The sequence below is a fragment of the Pogoniulus pusillus genome, unplaced genomic scaffold (assembly GCF_015220805.1).
Source record: "Pogoniulus pusillus isolate bPogPus1 unplaced genomic scaffold, bPogPus1.pri S76, whole genome shotgun sequence".
Classification (NCBI taxonomy): Eukaryota; Metazoa; Chordata; class Aves; order Piciformes; family Lybiidae; genus Pogoniulus; species Pogoniulus pusillus.
This window is the reverse complement of record NW_026974538.1, coordinates 39,669-56,694: the sequence shown is the minus strand read 5'-3', so window position 1 is coordinate 56,694 and position 17,026 is coordinate 39,669. Positions and strand designations below refer to the sequence as shown.

Here is a 17,026-nt window from a genome sequence, read left to right as displayed (position 1 = left end):
TCTCCCCCCGCGAGATGCCTCCAGCTGGAAGACAAAGGGCAGGAGCCAGCAGGAAGAGGAAGGTGTGGGAGGAAGAGAGGAAGAGGCCGGAGCCATCCCTGCTTCTTCCTGGGGTGGGAAAAGCCAGGAACTGGGAAAACAAAAATGGATTTTCCCACCCCAAAATTCCTCATTTCCAACATCTTTCTTTTGGGGGGGGATGCATAAGGAGGTCCAAGAGGTGACCTCCTCCTCCCCCTACTGTGTCCCCTTCACTGGGGGCCAAACCTCATCTCCTGCTGAGGAATTCCAATTTTGGGGATAATTCTTAATTTTCAACCCAAAGGTAGCCAAAAATCACCAAGTTTTGCTCCCCCCTAGCCCCATCCCCCCAAAAAAAAATCCAAGAAGCTTTGGAACCATTCCAAGTGGGAACCTGGACAAAGCCCCCCTGGAGAAACCCACCATGATTCCAAAGAGGAAAAAACAGGGACTGGGGAGGGGGGAAAAATCCCAGGGATTGAGGAGGGAAGAAAAAAATGATTGGGGGGAGAGAAAAAAACAGATTGGGGAGGAAAAAAGGCTTGGGATGGGGGAGGAAAAATGGGAATGGGGAGGGAAGGAAAGAACAGGTTGGGGAGGGAGAGAAAAAGGGATGTGGAGAAAAGGGGACTTGGGAAAAAGAAGACAGAAAAGAGATCTGGGAAGACGGGGGAAGGGATTTGGGCTAAGGAAATAAAAGATTTAAAAGTCCAAAGAGAGGGAAAAAAATTCCACCAGGGATGGAGGAAGACCCAAAAAAGACAAAGAGCAAAACAGCTTCAGCCCGAAGGAAGCTGGGAAAAGGAATCAGCTGCAAAGCAAAGCCAAGGCAAAGAGGGGTGGGGGGGAAAGGGGGAAAGGGAAAGGGGGAAAGGGGAAAGGGAAAGGGGGAAAGGGGAAAGGGAAAGGACTGCCCCCGAGGGCCACCTGCTGCGGGCTAAGGCGTGGAGCCGCGGGCGCGGCTGAGGCTCTCTCTCCGCTACACCTCTCAGACTTTAGGTACAATAATACAGACTCTGAGATCTGCTTTTTTTTTGGCTTTTCCTTGCTTTTTTTTGTCTTTTTTCTTGCCTTTTTTTTTTTTTCTTTTTAACCTTTTTTGTTTGGGATTTTTTTAAGCTTTTTGGGCCTTTTTTCGTCTTTGCTTTTTTTTCCCTTGGGGTTTTTTGGCCTTTTTCGCCCTTTTTTGTTGTTTGGGTTTTGGTTTTTTTGGGCCCTTTTGGCCATTTCCTCCCCATTTTTTGGTTGGGTTTTTGGCCTTTTTTTCTCCAATCCTTTTTTGTTGTTTTGGCTTTGTTTTGGCCATTCCTCTCCCTCCTTTTTATTGGTTGGGCTTTTTTTTTCCTTTCCCCTCCTTTTCATGGCCTTTTTTTCCTATTTTTTTGTTGTGGCTTTTGGGCTTTTTTCTTCCTTTGTTGTTTTTTTCTTTTAATTTGCCTTTTCCTCATTTTTTTGCTTTTATTTCTCTTTTTTGGGCATTTTTTTTCTACTTTCTCCCCCTTTTTTGGCCTTTCTTAGGCTTTTGTTTGCCTTTCCTTGGCCTTTTTTATATTTTTTTCCATTTCCCCCTCATTTTCTCCTTTTTTTTTTCTAGCCTTTTTGTTGTTTTCTTCCTTGTTTCCCTCCTGTTGTTTTGGGTTTGGTTTTTTGGGGAATTTTCTGGGTTTGGTTTCATTTTCATTTGGTGTTTTGTTGTCCCACTCAAGTTTTGAGTTTCTTTTTCGTCAGGTCTGGTTCCTAGGTTGGTTTTTTTGTCTTCTTTCGGTTTTTTTCATGGCTAAAAAGTAATTTTGGGTTTTTTGTCTTTCTGACAACCTCATCACTGAAACCAAGGCCTGAAGGCTGCTGGGGGAGAGGGGAAAAGGAGGGAAAAAAGGGGGAGAAAAGGGACGAGAAGGGGGAAATGGGAGGCAGAAAGATGGAAAAGGGGAAAAAAAGAAAGGAAAACAGAAGAGAAAGAAAAGAGGTAGGGGAGAAGGGGGAGAACAAAAGGGGGGAGCAAAAGGGGGGGAGGGAGAGAAAAAAGGTGGAGAAAGAGGAGAGAGGAGAAACGAGAGGGAAGAGAGGGCCAAAAAGAGGCCAAAAGGGACAAAAAAAGGACCAAAAAGGGCCAAAACCCCAATAATAATAAAGCCAAACTTAAAAACTCTACAAATCTAAACTCTGGCCTTGGAGCGTGGGCAGCAGGCCCCGGGCGGGAGCAGGGCAGCTCCCAGGGCCAGCCCGGTGCAGGGAGCTGGGCTCGAGTGCTGGAGAGGTGACAGAGCTCAGGTCACCCCAGTGGCGCCAGCAGCTCCCTCTGGCACCTCAGTGCAGGTCCCCTCCCCCACTCCCACCCCTTCCCCCTGGGCCTGGCGGCCACTGCCTGCTGCCCTCCCCGCGGCCCAGCCCCAGTGCCCCCTCAGAAGCCGTTGCCGCTGATGTTGATGGACTGCAGGTCGGCCACTTGCATGACGTTGATGCCGCTGCTGGCCAGGCGGGCGATGCCCTCGGGGCAGATGGCCTCCATGGCCACCATATTGGTGGCGATGAGCGCGGAGGGCGCGGAGCTGCCGTTCCCCTCGGCCGAGCCCGCAGAGTCCATGGCTACGGCGGAGACGTTCATGGCCACGCTGCTGCCGGCCGCTCCCTTCTTGTTCTGGTGCGTCTTGATGTGCTTGGAGAGGTGATCGCTCCGCATGAAGCGCTTGGGGCACTCCGGGCAGGCGAACTTCTTCTCCCCTGCGGGGAGGAAGGGGCGAGAGAGAGGACAGGTGAGGGGGGTGGAGAGCTCCAGGCCAGCTCCAGGCCAGGTGCAGCTCAGGCAGGACTGCTCCAGCCGGCAGCAGCTCTGTCACTTCGCTCGGCCCCAGCACTGCCCCAGGGCACTGCCAAACCATGGCCCTCAGCAGCACATCTCCAAGGCTTGGAGAGCTCCCCAAGGACTGGGACTCCACCACTGCCCTGGGCAGCCTGGGACAAGCCTGGAAAGTTTCTTGGCCAGGCCAAGGGGCACAAAGTTGAGCCCAGGAGGTGCTACTCGAGCAGGAGGAGAAAGCTGTTTGGGGTGAGGGTGCCAGAGGCCTCGAACAGGCTGCTCAGAGGGGTTGTGGAGGCCACAGCTGGAGGCCTGGGGCCAGCTCTGGGCTGCCCAGGGGCAGAGGGACAGGGAAGGGCTGGGGAGAGTCCAGAGGAGGCTGGGGAGAGGCTGAGGGCCTGGAGCAGCTCTGTGAGGAGTAGAGGCTGAGAGCCTGCAGCACAGCAGCCCCAGAGGGCATCTGAGCAGTGCCCAGCAAGAGCGGAAGGAGCTGGGGTGGGGGGCAAGAGCCTGGGGCCAGGCTGTGCTGAGTGGTGCCCAGGGGCAAGGGGCACAGAGTGGAGGGCAGCAGGAAGAGAAAGTTGTTTGGTGTGAGGGTGCCAAGGCCTGGAGCAGGCTGTCCAGAGAGGTTGTGGAGTCTCCTTGTGTGCAGAGATGCCAACTGCCCCTGGGCACTGTGCCCCTGGGCAGGCTGCTGTGGGTGCCCTGCTGGGGCAGGGTGGGGTTGGCACTGGGTAAACTCCAGGAATTCAGCAGTGTGGGATTGTAGAACTCCTACCCTTAAGCAGGTCCAACACTTCCACTCAACTCGGTACCATCTGCCAAGTGGCAGTGCCCTCCGTGCCCTTGTGGAGATCACCAATTAGACACTGAACAGAAACTGGGCACAGCATGGAGCCTTGGGTTGGTCAATCTTGAGAAGAGGAGGCTGAGGAGAGAGCTTCTGGGGCTGTGCCAGGGCCTGAGGGGAGGCTGGAGACAGGGGGGGCCTGAGATCTCCTGTCCTAAGCGATGGCACAGGAGATGCCTTCAAGGTGCCCCAGGGCAGGTTCAGTTTGGCCATGAGGAACCATTTCTGCCCCTCGAGGGCAGAGTCTCAGGCCTGGCAGTGCCGCTACGGCACACTCGAGCCCACCAGGCAGCCATGGGGGTGTTGGGCTGCTGGTTGGACTGGATGAACTCGGGGGGCTTTTCCAACCCTGACTCCATGCATCCTGGTGGGTTCCCTGGGATCATAGATGTCAGGGGTTGGAAGGGACACAGAGAGATCATCCAGGCCAACCCCCCTCTGCCAGAGCAGGACCATGCTGAGCTCAGGGCATGCAGGGACACATCCATACAGGCCTGGAAAGGCTCCTGAGAAGGAGGCTCCAGAGCCTCTTTGGGCAGCCTGGGCCAGGCTCTGGGACACTCACAGCAAAGTTCCCCTTGGGCTGCGCTGGAACCTCCTGTGCTGTGCTGCAGCTTCCACCCACTGCTGCTTGGCCTGCCCCAGGGAGCAGTGAGCAAAGCCTGACCCCTCCTGCTGACCCCCAGAGCCTGTCCCCAGCCCTCAGATAGTCACAGACATTGATCCAATCCCCTCTCAGGCTTCTCCTCTCCAGACTCTCAGCCCCAGGGCCCTCAGCCTCTCAGCTCCAGTCCCCTCATCATCCTCACAGGCCTCCCTTGGACCCTCTCCAGCAGTCCCTGTCCCTCTTCAGCTGGGGAGCCCCAAACTGAAGGCAGAGCTCAAGATGAGCTCTCAGCAGGGCAGAGCAGAGCAGAGGGGCAGGAGAACCTCCCTGCCTCTGCTGGGCACACTCTGCTGAATGCCCCCCACGACCCCACTGGCCTCTTGGCCCCCAGGACACATTGCTGCCCCATGGATGCTCTTCCCCAGCACTCCAAGGCTCTCTCCCCAGGGCTGCTCTCCAGCAGGCACCTCCCAGCCTCTGCTGGTGCAATTTTCATCCCTCTCCAGGCGCAGGACTCTGCACTTGGCTTTGTGGAACCTCATTTGGTTCCTCTGTGCCCAGCCCTCTGTCTGCCCAGCCCTCTCTAGATGCCCTCACAGCCTGCAGCTGTCTCAGCCAAGCCTCCCAGCTTGGTGCCATCAGCAAACCTGCTGAGCAGCCTCTGTCTGTCTGTGCCCTCATCAGTGGCACCGATGCCGGTCCCCTCCTGTGGCTCCCACCTGTGTGCGTGCGCTTGTGCCGCTGCAGCTCATCGCTGCGGGTGAAGCGCTTCCCACAGAGGATCCAGTTGCAGATGAAAGGTCTCTCCCCTGTGTGCCATCTCAGGTGGGCCCTCAGGTGAGAAGTTTTGCCATAGACCTTCCCACAGCCTGGGATGTGGCAGATGTGCTGCTTCTTTTTCCCTGGATCTCCAGAGCTCCTGAGAACAAAATGGCAACAACAAAAAAGGCAACGAAGATTATTCAGGAGAGGTTAAAAGGTACTGAGAGGTGGAAAAGGAAGGTGAAGCACGAAGAGAGATGGAGAGCAGAAGCAGGTCCCAAATGGGAGTAATGAAGTATGACCTCTCGCCCTGGGGGGATGGAGGAAGAAGCTCCTGCAGCAGCACAGGGAGGGGAGGACCTGCTGGGAAGCAGCTCCACAGAGAAGGAGCTGGCACTGCTGGGGCACAAGAAGGTGCCCAGGAGCCAGCAACCTGCCCTGTGGTGGCCAAGAAGCCCCCTGGGGTGTCCTGGGGGCATGCAGCAGAGTGTGGGCAGCAGGGCAAGGGAGGTTCTGCTGCCCTCTGCTCTGCCCCGGGGAGGCCACAGCTGGAGCCCTGGGGCCAGCTCTGGGCTCCCCCCAGGGGCAGAGGGACAGGGAAGGGCTGGGGAGAGCCCAGAGGAGGCTGGGGAGAGGCTGAGGGCCTGGAGCAGCTCTGTGAGGAGCAGAGGCTGAGCCCTGGGGCTGAGAGCCTGCAGCAAAGCAGCCCCAGAGGGCATCTGAGCAGTGCCCAGCAAGAGCTGAAGGAGCTGTGGGGGGCAAGAGCCTGGGGCCAGGCTGTGCTGAGTGGTGCCCAGGGGCAAGGGGCACAGAGTGGAGGGCAGGGGGAGAAAGTTGTTTAGTGCGAGGGTGCCAAGGCCTGGGGCAGGCTGTCCAGAGAGGTTGTGGAGTCTCCTTGTGTGCAGAGCTGCCAACTGCCCCTGGGCACTGTGCCCCCGGGCAGGCTGCTGTGGGTGCCCTGCTGGGGCAGAGTGAGGTTGGCACTGGGTGAGCTCCAGAGGTCACTTCCAGCCTCACCATGCTGTGACACAACCAAGGGCAGCTCATGCCCCTCGTGCTAGCAGTGCCCTTAACAACCCCCGAGGCAAAGGCTGAGCTGTAGGTCCAGGGAGATCAGCAGGCACCATCCACCAGCTCAGGGTACTCCAGGCCCCATCCAAACGTGGCCTTAAAACCCCTCCAGGGAGGATGGGGACCTGAGGAGGCACTTTTGGGGTTCCAGCCTCACCTCCCCTCGTTGTCCTTGCAGTAGGGGCAGGTACAAGCCTCTCTCCTGGTCTTCTTCCCTTGCTGAGGCTGTGGGTCTGGGCTGGTCTCTCCTTCCTCCACGGCTGTGTTCTCATCCCCCAGCCCATCCCCACTCGTGCCATGGAGCCCCAGCTGAGTCCCGTGGTCACCTGGAGGAGCAAGCACAGGAGAGGTCACTGTGGCAGCTGCAGCAGCCTGGAACCAGGGAAAAGGTCTCCAAGATCATCCAAGTCCATCGCAGCCCAACCACAGCCACAGGTCTCTTGGAGCCCTCCAGTGATGAGGGCTCCACCACCTCCCCCGAGGCAGGCTCTGCCAATCCCTGAGCACCCTCAGCATGAACAGCTTCCTCCTGACAGAGCAGCAGGGATGGCAGCAAACCCTTTCCCTCCGTTCCCTGAACCCAGCAGGGTCTCACCTGGGTTGGGAAGCTCATCCCAAACCTCCCTCAGCTTTCCACCAAAGCTCTCACAGCCCCCCCACATTCTGGTCCCTGCTCTCTGATGTCCATCCAGAACCTCAGGAGCTCCACCCCCCAGGAAAGAGCCTCTCAGGGGCCCCTCCAGCCCCCAGGGTGGAAGGAAAACAAAGAGGGGGAATGGAAACAGCAGAGCTCTGGGCAGCTCCTGGTGGCACAACACCAAGGAAAGGTGGCATCATGGAGTCCACCATTAGTAAGTTTGCAGATGGCACCAAGTTGGCAGCAAGTGTGGATCTGTTAGAGGGCAGGAGGGCTCTGCAGAGGTACCTGGACAGATGGGCACAGCCCAGTGCCAGATTTAACAACTTCCAGTGCCAGGTTCTGCACTTTGGCCACAACAACCCCAAGCAGTACCACAGGCTGGGCACAGAGTGGCTGAGAGCAGCCAGGCAGAGAGGGGCCTGGGGGTGCTGGGAGAGAGGAGCTGAAGAGGAGGCAGCAGTGTGCCCAGGTGGGCAGCAGAGCCAATGGCATCCTGGGCTGGCTGAGGAGCAGTGTGGGCAGCAGGACAAGGGAAGTTCTTCTGCCCCTGTGCTCAGCACTGCTCAGGCCACACCTTGAGTGCTGTGCCCAGTTCTGGACACCTCAGGTTAACAAAGATGTTGAGGTGCTGGAAGGTGCTCAGAGAAGGGCAGCAAGGCTGGGCAGGAGCCTGGGGCACAGCCCTGTGAGGAGAGGCTGACGGAGCTGGGGGGGTGCAGCCTGCAGCAGAGGAGGCTCAGGGCAGAGCCCGTTGCTGCCTGCAGCTCCCTGCAGGGAGCCTGTAGCCAGGTGGGGTTGGGCTCTGCTGCCAGGCACCCAGGGACAGAACAAGAGGGCACAGCCTCAAGCTGTGCCAGGGCAGGGTCAGGCTGGGTGTGAGGAGGAAGTTCTGCGCAGAGAGATTGGCACTGGGATGGGCTGCCCGGGGAGGTGGTGCAGTGCCCACCCCTGGGGGTGTTTAAGAGAAGGCTGCATGGGGCACTTGGTGCCAGGGGTTGGTTAACCAGAAGGTGTTGGGTGAGAGGTTGGACTTGATGATCTCAGAGGTCTTTTCCAACCTGCTTTCTCCTGTGACTCTGTGAACAGGAGCTTTGCTCTCCTGGGTAGGCCTCAAATTGGAAGGAGCCCAGACCTGCAGGGGGGCACATCTGCTGGGTGAGACCTTTGCTGCCGAGGCTAGAAGCAGCCAGAAGCCACCGAGGCAGCAGCCAAAGGCTGAGAACAAGACAAGGAGCCCTGAGTCAGCCTCCAGTCTGTCTCTGCCTGCACCACAACTAAGCCATCCTGACTGCAGGAACATGGTGCCAGAGCACACCTGGGCCACACACTCAGGTGGGCAATGTCCTAGCAGCCTGTGCTGGAGGATGGGGATGGCCCCAAGGAGAGGGAAAGCCCCTGAGGGTGGTGCCCTCCCAAGCCCTCGGCTGAAGTGCATCCAGAGATGAACTGATGGAAACCTTCTGCTTGGAGCAGACCTTTCAGACTACCCAGGCAAACTGTGCCATGGCTGCTGCCAACCCACAGCCCTCAGCACCACATCTGCAGGGGTGGGGACTCCACCACCTCCCTGAGGAGTCTGTTGCATGGGGCAGAGATTGTTTCACATGCTCAACCTGAACCTGCCCTGGGGCAAATTTGAGGCTATCTGCTCTTGTCCCATGCTTAGGAGAGGACCTGGCTCCAGTCTCCTCTCAGGGTACTGCAGACCTCCAGAAGGTCTCCCTTCAGCCTCCTATTCCCCAGCCTCACCAGCCCCAGCTCCCTCAGCTGCTCCTGGATCCCACTTGGCTTTGTCCCCTCAGCATGGCCTGAGAAGGGGTCCCAACCTCTGGGGCCTCTGCTCCTGTACCACCCACAGCACCCACCCAGGATGCCCTGAAGCACGGTGTGGAGGAAGCAGGACACAGGTAACCTCTCTGAGCTTGGGGACAAGGCCCTGGCAAGGAGCCCCCAGCAAAGACACCTCCAGGCTTGGTGGGATCAGGAGGAGGCAGCGCCTGGGAGGGGCAGATAAAGGCCAGGTCCAGGCTGCTGCAGGATCCTTGGAGGGGTGAGGCTGGCACAGATAAAAGGGAAGAGGATGATGAAGGCCCAAAGAAGGTCCAGAGCTGGGAAGGCAGGAAGCTCCTTCACAAGGAGTCACAGGGTGAGCAGCACCCAACCAGTCTGACCGGCACAGCTGCAGAGCTGCTCCCACTGCCTGGCCTCCAGCAGCAAGAGGAGAGGGAGGGAGGCAGGCGGCAGAGAGGAAGGGAGGCAGGCAGGCGGCAGGGAGGGAGGGAGGGAAGGAAGGAGGGAGGGAGGCAGGCGGCAGGGAGGGAGGGAGGGAGGCTGGCAGGCGGCAGGGAGGGAGGGAGGCTGGCAGGCGGCAGGGAGGGAGCAGGCTGCTTCCTGTGGGATCCATTCCCACCTTCCCCTCCCCTCTGCAGACGATGCCATGAGGATGTCTCATCCAGGCCCTGCCACAAAGCTGCCTTCAATGCCAGGAGACAATCAGGGCTTTGTGTCCAGCCCTGCGGGAAGTGAACTGGCAGCAGGGAGCTGGGCAGAAGACTCCAAAGGCTTCCTGCTCCCCTAACGGGGGTCTGGTCCTCAGAAGCCTCCCCCTGGCCTCCACGAGGGTGCCCTTGGCCCTCAGAAGGGTGTCCTCAGCTACCAGAAGCCTCCCCCTGGCCCCCAGAGGGGTTTTCTAGCTCCATCCTACCCCTCAGTTCAACCAAGCATCCTGAAAAGGAGCCTGGCCTGGTGCTGCCCCTGGGCAGGGGCACAGCTGGCAGTGGCAACATCCTCCCTACTCCAAGCAGTGCTGCTTGGGCAATCCCTCCCAGTGCCACCTCCTGCTGAGAGAGATGATCCTGCAGCTGCCACCAGAAGAGCTCAGGGGAAGTCAGCAGGAGGAGAGCAGAGTTTGGCTCCAGGACATCCCTCAGCCAGAGGGGCGACAGGGAGGTGGAGGTGGGCACGGGGAGTTGTGGGGGGGCACGACACGGGACAGGGATGTAGAAAAGTCCCTGTTGGTGTAAAGGGGAAGAGGAACCCTGGTGGTGAAACCACCCCCACCCTGCTGGGCACGGAGCCTCCACAGGCACGATGTCACCAAGCTCAGCTGTGGTGACACTGAGGTGACACTGCTGCCACCCCCCCAAGAGCATCCAGGTGACACTGAGGTGACACTGCTGCCACCCCACTAATGGCACCCAGAACCCCTTTCCTTCACCCAGCTGTGAGTTGACTTCCAGGTGACAACCTCCCTGAGGTTCACCAAGAGCCCCCTGAGACTGGTGACATCCCCGCTGACCACTCTCCTACCAGGGTGTGGTACCCGCGGCCAGCCGAGGGTCTTCCGGGGACAGTGGCAGCCATGGAGATGTCCTCCCCAGCTCCAGGGCCACCTTCTCCTGGCCACCACCTAGCCAGCTCCGGGGGCTGTTTGCCCACATCAGCCCTGACCCACCGGGGACTGGCTCAGAGCTCTGCTGGGCATGGCCCAGCTGGTAGGGAGGAGGAGAGGAGGGAAGAAGGCAGCGAGGAGAAAAGGCAGGAGGAGGAGCAGGGCAGGGGGAAGCTGCAGGCAGTGGGTGGGCTCCGGACGGTTTTTCACTGTCCCACCCCTGGGGGCAGAGCCCGGCCCCGAGACAGCAGCGGCAGCTGCCCACGCCCGGCTCCGGCAACCGAGCCACGCACACGGCTCCGGCAGCAGCCTATCGCGACACGGGTGGCTTCAGTCCTACCTCAGACCCGACCTGTCGCGACACAATCTCCTCTGGACCCATCCCAAACTCCTCCGGACCCCAGCCTGTCACTACCCAAACCTCTCAGACTCCTGCAATCCAGCCCAGCCCGGGTGGCCAAAGCCCATGGGGCATCTCCACCACCCCCCCACCTCCAGACCTCCCTCCACACCCTCCCCCAGACCTCCACAGGGTTCAACCCTCCCCACTCCCCCTCAGCCCAGGGAAATCCCAGGATCAGGCTAATCCCGGGTACAGCAGGGCTGGAGCTGGGCTCTGCTGTAGCAACAGCCCCAGACAAGGCTGCCGAGGAGGCACCAGTGGGGTTGAGCAACTGGGAGGTGTTGGGGGGTGGAAGTGCTGCTGCTTCTCCTCCCCAGCGTTGTGACTAAATCCAGGAGGAGCCTTTGGAGCCCCAAACCAAGTGGAGGGGAGAGAGAACTGGAAAAACAAGTGGAGCCCCAAGGGGCTCCCTCCTGGCCTGGTGTCCACGCTTGGATCTCCAGAGCGGAGCTGCTGTGGAGCCTCCAGGCTCTCCCAAACGCTGCCAAGGGTGGGCCTGGACCTCCACTGAAGTCCTCACCCCCCATTCCACACTGCAGCCTTCAGCTGTGCTCTTTGAACCCTTCCTGGCATCTCTCGACCGCTTCCATGCTGTGGTCCTTGACCCCTTCCCCACCAAGCTCCTCACCTCCTTTCCCCAACCCCTTCCCCTCTGCAGCTCTCACTCCTTCCCCACCGAGGTCCTTGCCTTCTTCCTCACCGAGGTCCTCATCCTCTCCCTGATGCTTTGGGATCAGATGGGATGGATCCAGTGGGATCTGTGCAGCTGGCCCTGCTCCAATGCTCTGTGGCCACCACAAGCTGCCCATGTCCCACACCAGCACCTAACTGGAGGCTGAACTGCCCTGGCAGCAGCCTGCTGCTTCCAGACCTGCCAGGGGAAGTCCACAGGAACTCTGTGGCTCCAGACAGGGCAGGAGTTTTGGCCACTATGAAGAAGTTTTGACTGCTCCTAGTGGCTCCCACACCCCAAAGCTGAGCCCAGAAGTCAATCAGACCAGAACCTGCCCTCAACGACGGTTAAACGTCTTCCCAGGGCCACCACAGGCACTGGCCCACTTGCCACCTGCTCCTCCTCCTCCACCTCCCTCCTTCCCCACTCACAACCATCTCCTTCTCTGTCCCTCAATCAGCCTCCCAAAACTTTAATTAGATCAAAACCTTCCCCAAAACTATCTTCTGGTGACCAGAAGGTCCAAACTTCCTTCCCAGGGCCACCAGAGACACCAGCCCACTTGCCACTTGCTTCTCCTCCTCCTCCTCCAACATCTCCCTCCTTCCCCACTCACAGCCAACCCCTCTTTAGCAGCCACTCAAGAGTTAACCAGACCAGAAATTCCCCGAAGAAGCCTTCAGGACTCTCAACATTTCCACCCCTGGGCCACCTTCAGGACTGTCAAGACACTCAACACTTCCACTCTATCTGACATCAACCACAACCATCTCCAGCTCTGGCACAGCCACAGCAGGGCTGGCACTAACAGGCCCCATTCCAGCTCCTGCTGCAAGGACCCCAAGCGGCACTCACCGGTGGCGTTGGCAATGGCCAAGGGCAACCCCTGGAGCTGATGAACCTGGATCCCAGAAGCTCCCAAGGCACTGAGGTTAATAGTCTGGAGGCCTGGCACGGAGGAGAGCTGGGCAGCATTGACAGTGACGGTGCCACTGGGCAGGGAGGCGATGGGGGTGAGTGTGGTGCTGGTGCTGCCAGTTTGGCCCAGGGAGACTCCCTGCATGGGGGCCAAGGTGATTGTCTGGGCCTGGGGGTTCTGCACTTGGAGGTTCTGGAGCTGGATGGTCTGCCAGCTGACCTGCCCGTTGGGCCCCACCGTGGGCGTGCGAATGATGATGGGCCCTGAGTTGGGCACAGCCTGGAGCTGAAGGTTCTGCAAAGCATCTTGAGAGATGGCCTGGGTGGCAAAGCTCTGCCCAGAGAGAGGGGTGGTCTGGAGGGCTTGGATGGTTTGCCCACCTTGGACAAGCTGGGGCTGGATCAGGATTTGTTGCTGCTGCTGCTGTTGTTGTTGCTGCTGGGACTGCTGACTCTGCTCTCCCTCTTTCTGCTGCCCACCTTGCAATGCCACCCCAGAAACTGGGCTCTGCAATGAGTCCGAGCTTTGCCCACCACTGACCCTCTGGGGGTTCTGAGACTGGACGCTGCTGCCCACCGTGGCACCAGTGGAGAAATTCATGATGCCCATGTTAGTAGTGGTGGTGGTGGTGGAGTAGCTGTTGGCGTTGGTGAAGAAGGCTCCGGAGCTGGCCTGGGACGTGGCCACGTTGGTGGAAGTGGCAGCAGAGCTGGAGGTGACAGTTTGGGAGCTGCTGTCTGGAGAGCCAGAGCTGCTCATGGTCACCGTCTGCGAGGTGGCAGCCAAGCTGGCAGCCACGCTGTTGACTGGCAGCAAGGTGATGTTGCCATTGAGGGCCACGGGGACATTGGCCACATACTGGGTTTGCCCTGAGAGGGTGTTGTTGGCCAAGCCCACGCCCTGGATGGGCACAGCCTGCTGCAGCAGGTTGGGCATGGCGATGAGGTTACTGGTCCCAGCCCTGCTCGTGATGATCTGCTGATTGGTGCCAGGGATGATCTGGAGCTGCCCGGCAGCGTCCTGCTGGACGTTGACTTGGGTAGGGGTGGTGGCAAACTGAAGCTGCTGCCCATCGATGGTTTGAAACTGGGGAATGACCTGGTACTGGATGTTTGGGATGACTCCTGGCAGCCCTGTCAGGACCTGCTGGTTCTGCAGGTTGGAGGCTGTGGTCACCACATACTGCCCGGCGCTCACTGGGCGGCTCTTGGAGCCCTCCCCGCCGTTGCCACCGTTGTTGCCACCTTGCTCCTTGGAAGGGGTCGGGGTGGTGGAACCGGTGGAGATGATCTGCCAGCCGTTGGCAGACTGAGCAATCTGAGCAGCAGCAGCACTCAGGTCCAGCTCACTGCTCCCTCCTCCCTGCTGCCCACCCTGGGAGCTGTTGGAGTTCTCGTTGGGAGACTCGATCCGGCTGCAGGTGGCTGCCAGCAGAGCCAGCGGGGAAGGCTGTGATTCCTGGGAAAGGAGGAAGGGAGGGAGGGGGAGGAGGAGGGGGAGGAGGAAAAAGGAGGAGGAGTTCAGGAGGTGGCCCAAAAAAGGAAGGGGTAGGGAAACAAAACATAAACCAAAAAACCCAAAGCCCAAACAACAAACCAACAACCAACCCAACCCCAACATTAAAAGTAGGGAGGAGCCTCCCTGAAAAAGATAAACACAGCTTCCTGAAAAACACAACTGCAGACACTGGGACGGGCCGAACCCACGGGGCAAATCCTCTGGAAAGGAGGAAAGGGAACGAGCCAGCATGTGGGGGGGGGGAAACCAAGGAGAAAGATTCCCCTCCCTGAAGCCCTGCAGGGGGAACAATCCCAGAGATCGAAAACCAAACCCCTGTGAGCAACCCCCCCCCCCGCTGGAAAGGAGCCAACTAGGAGCTGTGGTGTTTACTGGGCGCAAGGGAATTGTTCCCTCTCCCTTTCCTGGGAGCAAGGAATGTTTTGGAAGGCGCTGAAATGAGGAGGAGGAGGGGAAGCCGCTGCGGGTCGAGGAGTTTGGCTTCTGGGGCCGAACCCAACCCCCCGCAGCGTTTCACCGCCGCCGCCCTCCTCTTCCTCTCTCCCCGGGCGGGAGGGAGCCTCGCCTCGCCTCGCCGTGACGCTCGGCAGGGCCAAACACCCTCGGCTCGGCCCTGGACTTTGCAACGGGGAGGGGTAAATTCCCTCGGGAAGGCTTCGGCTTTGGGGCTTGTTCCTCCCTCCCCCCGCGGCTCACCTGGCCCTCCCCGCTGCCTGCACTGCTGTTGCTGTTGGCGTCGCCTTCGCCCTTCTCGGGCTTCACGGCTGCCATCTCCTCGGGGCTCTCTTGGTCTGCCAGGGTGGGGAAGGGCAGAGGGAATTAAAGGGCATTTTGGGGCAGGAAAGGGGGATTGGAAGTGCGAGGATACGCTGGGAAGGGAGGCCGGGTAGAAGCGGGGAAGGGGGGCAACAGGCCGGCGAGCATTTTGCGGCGGGATCCATGTGCAGCTCGGGCACCGGAGGGAAGGGTTGGGAAGGGGCTGGCGACCGGAGGGAGCTGCCAAAGGGGAGCTGGCAGCGGGACAGGCGGAGGAGGACCTGGCCCGGCTCCAGGCTTCAGCTCCTCCCCAGCCGCCCGGGACACTCCCTGGCTTCCCGTTGAGGTCCTCCCCGAGCCTCCCCCGCCTTTTCCCTCAGCCCGACTGGCCCCGGAGCACAACTCCCGCCCCGGCCCTCCCGCGATCCGCCCCGGTCCTGCCGGGATCCACCCCGCCGCCCTCTGCCTGCCCTGCCCACGGGATTCCCCCACCGCGGCTCCAGCCCACGGAGCTCCCCAGGGTTTCCTCCACGACAGCCACGCTCCTGCTCCCCCCTAGTCCCTCCTCGCCCCCAATTCCCCCCTACCCGCGACCTGCGCCTCTCATTCCTGCGCCTCCGCCCCCTCAATAAATACCCCCTCCAGCAGAACACAGCATCCCCACCGCTGCCCCCCACCCTCCGGCCGCATCCTACATCATGGCTCCCCCCCCAAGCCCGAGCATTCACCCATAGCTTCCCCTTCCTCCCAGCCCTCCCCCCCCCGACTTCCCTCCCACCTAAAATACTCCCCCCCACCCCGGGCACCTCATGGCTCTTCACGGTTCCACTTCACCCCCGGTTCCTCTACCCCCGGTTCTTCCCCTCCATCCACGCCGTTCCCCCCCTGTCGCCCGCCCCATCCGCCCCCGCAGGTCGCCGTCTCCGGGGCGGGAGGGCAGCGGTGTGGGGAAAGCGCGTGTTTCTCCCCCACCCCCCAAATCCTCCTCTCCGCTCCCGCCGCCCCGGAATCCTCCTTCGCATCCCCTCACCGCCACCCCACCCCCCTCAATAACCAGGGCCTCCCGCCCCCGATAACCGGCACCACCCCCTCCCCCGCCCCAAATAATCGGGGCCGCGCTGCTCCCCCCCTCCCTGCTTCTTCCCCGCTCATCCGCGGCCAGCTCGGCCCGTCCCGTTCGCCGGGTCCCTCCCCCGAGGCCTTCCCCCCTCCCCCGGGTCCCTCCCCTGGCAGGTCCCCCCGGCTCGACTCGGCTCAACGAGGCCCGGCCCGGCGGGGCCCGGCCCGGCGTGGGGCGGGGCCGCCTCTGGCCCCTCCGAGCGGGCGGGCGCCGTCGTCTGCGTGTGTCTGGGCCCCCCCCTCACCACCCCCCGCCCCGCCGGTCCTTACCGCTCATGGTGGCCGGGGGGGGACGAACCCGAGTGGCGGCAGGGCGGGGGCGAGGAGGGGCGGGCGTGCCCGGCTCGCTGACGAGGCGGCCTAACCCCGCCGGTGACCGCCAAGGGGCTGCCGAGGGAGGGAGCCGCGCACCGCGGCCCCGGCCCCGCGGCCCGCCCCCTCCGCCTCGTCCACCAATGGGACGCCTCCGTGGGCTGCAGAATGATAGGAGGTGTAGCCAGTAGGGAGGGAGGGCGGGCCCGAGGAGGGGGGAGGGAGGCGGGGGGCACCCGCCCCGCCCCGTGGGGGAGGGGAACCGCCGCGGGCCGTGACCAATGAGGGAGCGGCAGGGGTGTGCTGGCGGTGGTGCGGGCCAATGGGAGCCCGCGCGGGCTCGCAGGGAGACCCCGTATGGGAGCGGCCGCGGCGGCGTGGGCCGCGGCGTGATGGGCGTGGGGCATCGCCAATAGCCGACGGGAGGCTGGGCGGGGGAGTGACTGACAAGGAGTCCAGCCAACCGACGATGCCGTTTCCGCCGTGGAGGAAGGCGGGCTCATACATTGACGGGCGTGTTGCCCAACCATAGCTCGGAGGCGTCCGCCGCGTCGGGGAGCCGCGCCAATGAGAGTGCCGCTCCGTCTCAAACTGGCAAACGGGCGCTGCGAAGAGGTGGGGCGGGCAGCCGGGCTGCGCCCTTGGAGGGGCGGCTCGGCGGGCCGAGAAGGCGGAAGCGGCGCCATCTTGGTGCTGGCTCCGCCCCAGCCCTACGCGCTCCTTGCGCAGAGCTGGGAGCCTCCGCTCCAGGCAGCTCCTCAGCCTGAGCCATGTCGCGACAGCGGCGCTCCTTCCCCCCCTCCATAACCTTTTCCTCTCACGACCCACTCCGTCACTGTCGCGACAGCCGCTTACCCGTTGCGACATGTCTTCAGCGCTGTGCAAGTGTCCGCAGGGCTCTGTCAGCGCAGCGTGGCCCCTGCTCCCTGTCACCACACGCCCCAAGGGCCTGTTACAGCAGGCAGCTATGTCGCGACAAGGCTTGTCACAGGAGGCCAGACCCTGTCAGGGTGTCGCGACAGCGGGGTCGGGTGGCCCTGTCTGCGTGCAAACACCTTCAGGGCTCAGTCGCCACAGAAAGACTCTCCCGACCCTGTCACGACAGGTCCCTCCTGTCCCACAGGCTGCTCCGTTACAACACGGCGGCCTCTGGGCATGGGACAGGGTTTTACGGGGGTGGTACTGAG

The 17,026-nt window shown here is 61.1% G+C and overlaps 1 protein-coding gene across 3 annotated transcripts; it reads right to left on the bottom strand.

Annotated features, from left to right (window-relative positions):
- Positions 1-2,375: 2,375 nt before the first annotated feature.
- Positions 2,376-15,952, bottom strand: SP1 (Sp1 transcription factor). 3 transcript variants are annotated; one of them, XM_064141046.1, is made up of 6 exons: positions 15,798-15,952; positions 14,349-14,443; positions 12,071-13,592; positions 6,266-6,434; positions 4,995-5,194; positions 2,376-2,742 (listed from the first exon to the last, which is right to left on the bottom strand). In XM_064141046.1, exons 1-6 carry the CDS (start codon positions 15,802-15,804, stop codon positions 2,423-2,425), a joined length of 2,313 nt encoding a protein of 770 aa, XP_063997116.1. In that variant the 5' UTR covers positions 15,805-15,952; the 3' UTR covers positions 2,376-2,422. The 3 variants fall into 3 exon arrangements, with proteins under 3 accessions (XP_063997116.1, XP_063997118.1, XP_063997117.1); XM_064141048.1 differs by lacking the exon at positions 15,798-15,952 and adding an exon at positions 15,215-15,287; XM_064141047.1 differs by lacking the exon at positions 15,798-15,952 and adding an exon at positions 15,137-15,149.
- Between the last annotated feature and the right edge of the window lie 1,074 nt (positions 15,953-17,026).

What these genes read in the sequence shown, in the direction of transcription:
- SP1 (XM_064141046.1), bottom strand. An exon ending in TGCAAGGACAACGAGGGGAG is followed by an intron (nt 5,195 to 6,265) that starts GTGAGGCTGGAA and finishes TTTTGTTCTCAG; the next exon opens with GAGCTCTGGAGATCCAGGGA. An exon ending in GCACAAGCGCACGCACACAG is followed by an intron (nt 2,743 to 4,994) that starts GTGGGAGCCACA and finishes TCCTCCCCGCAG; the next exon opens with GGGAGAAGAAGTTCGCCTGC.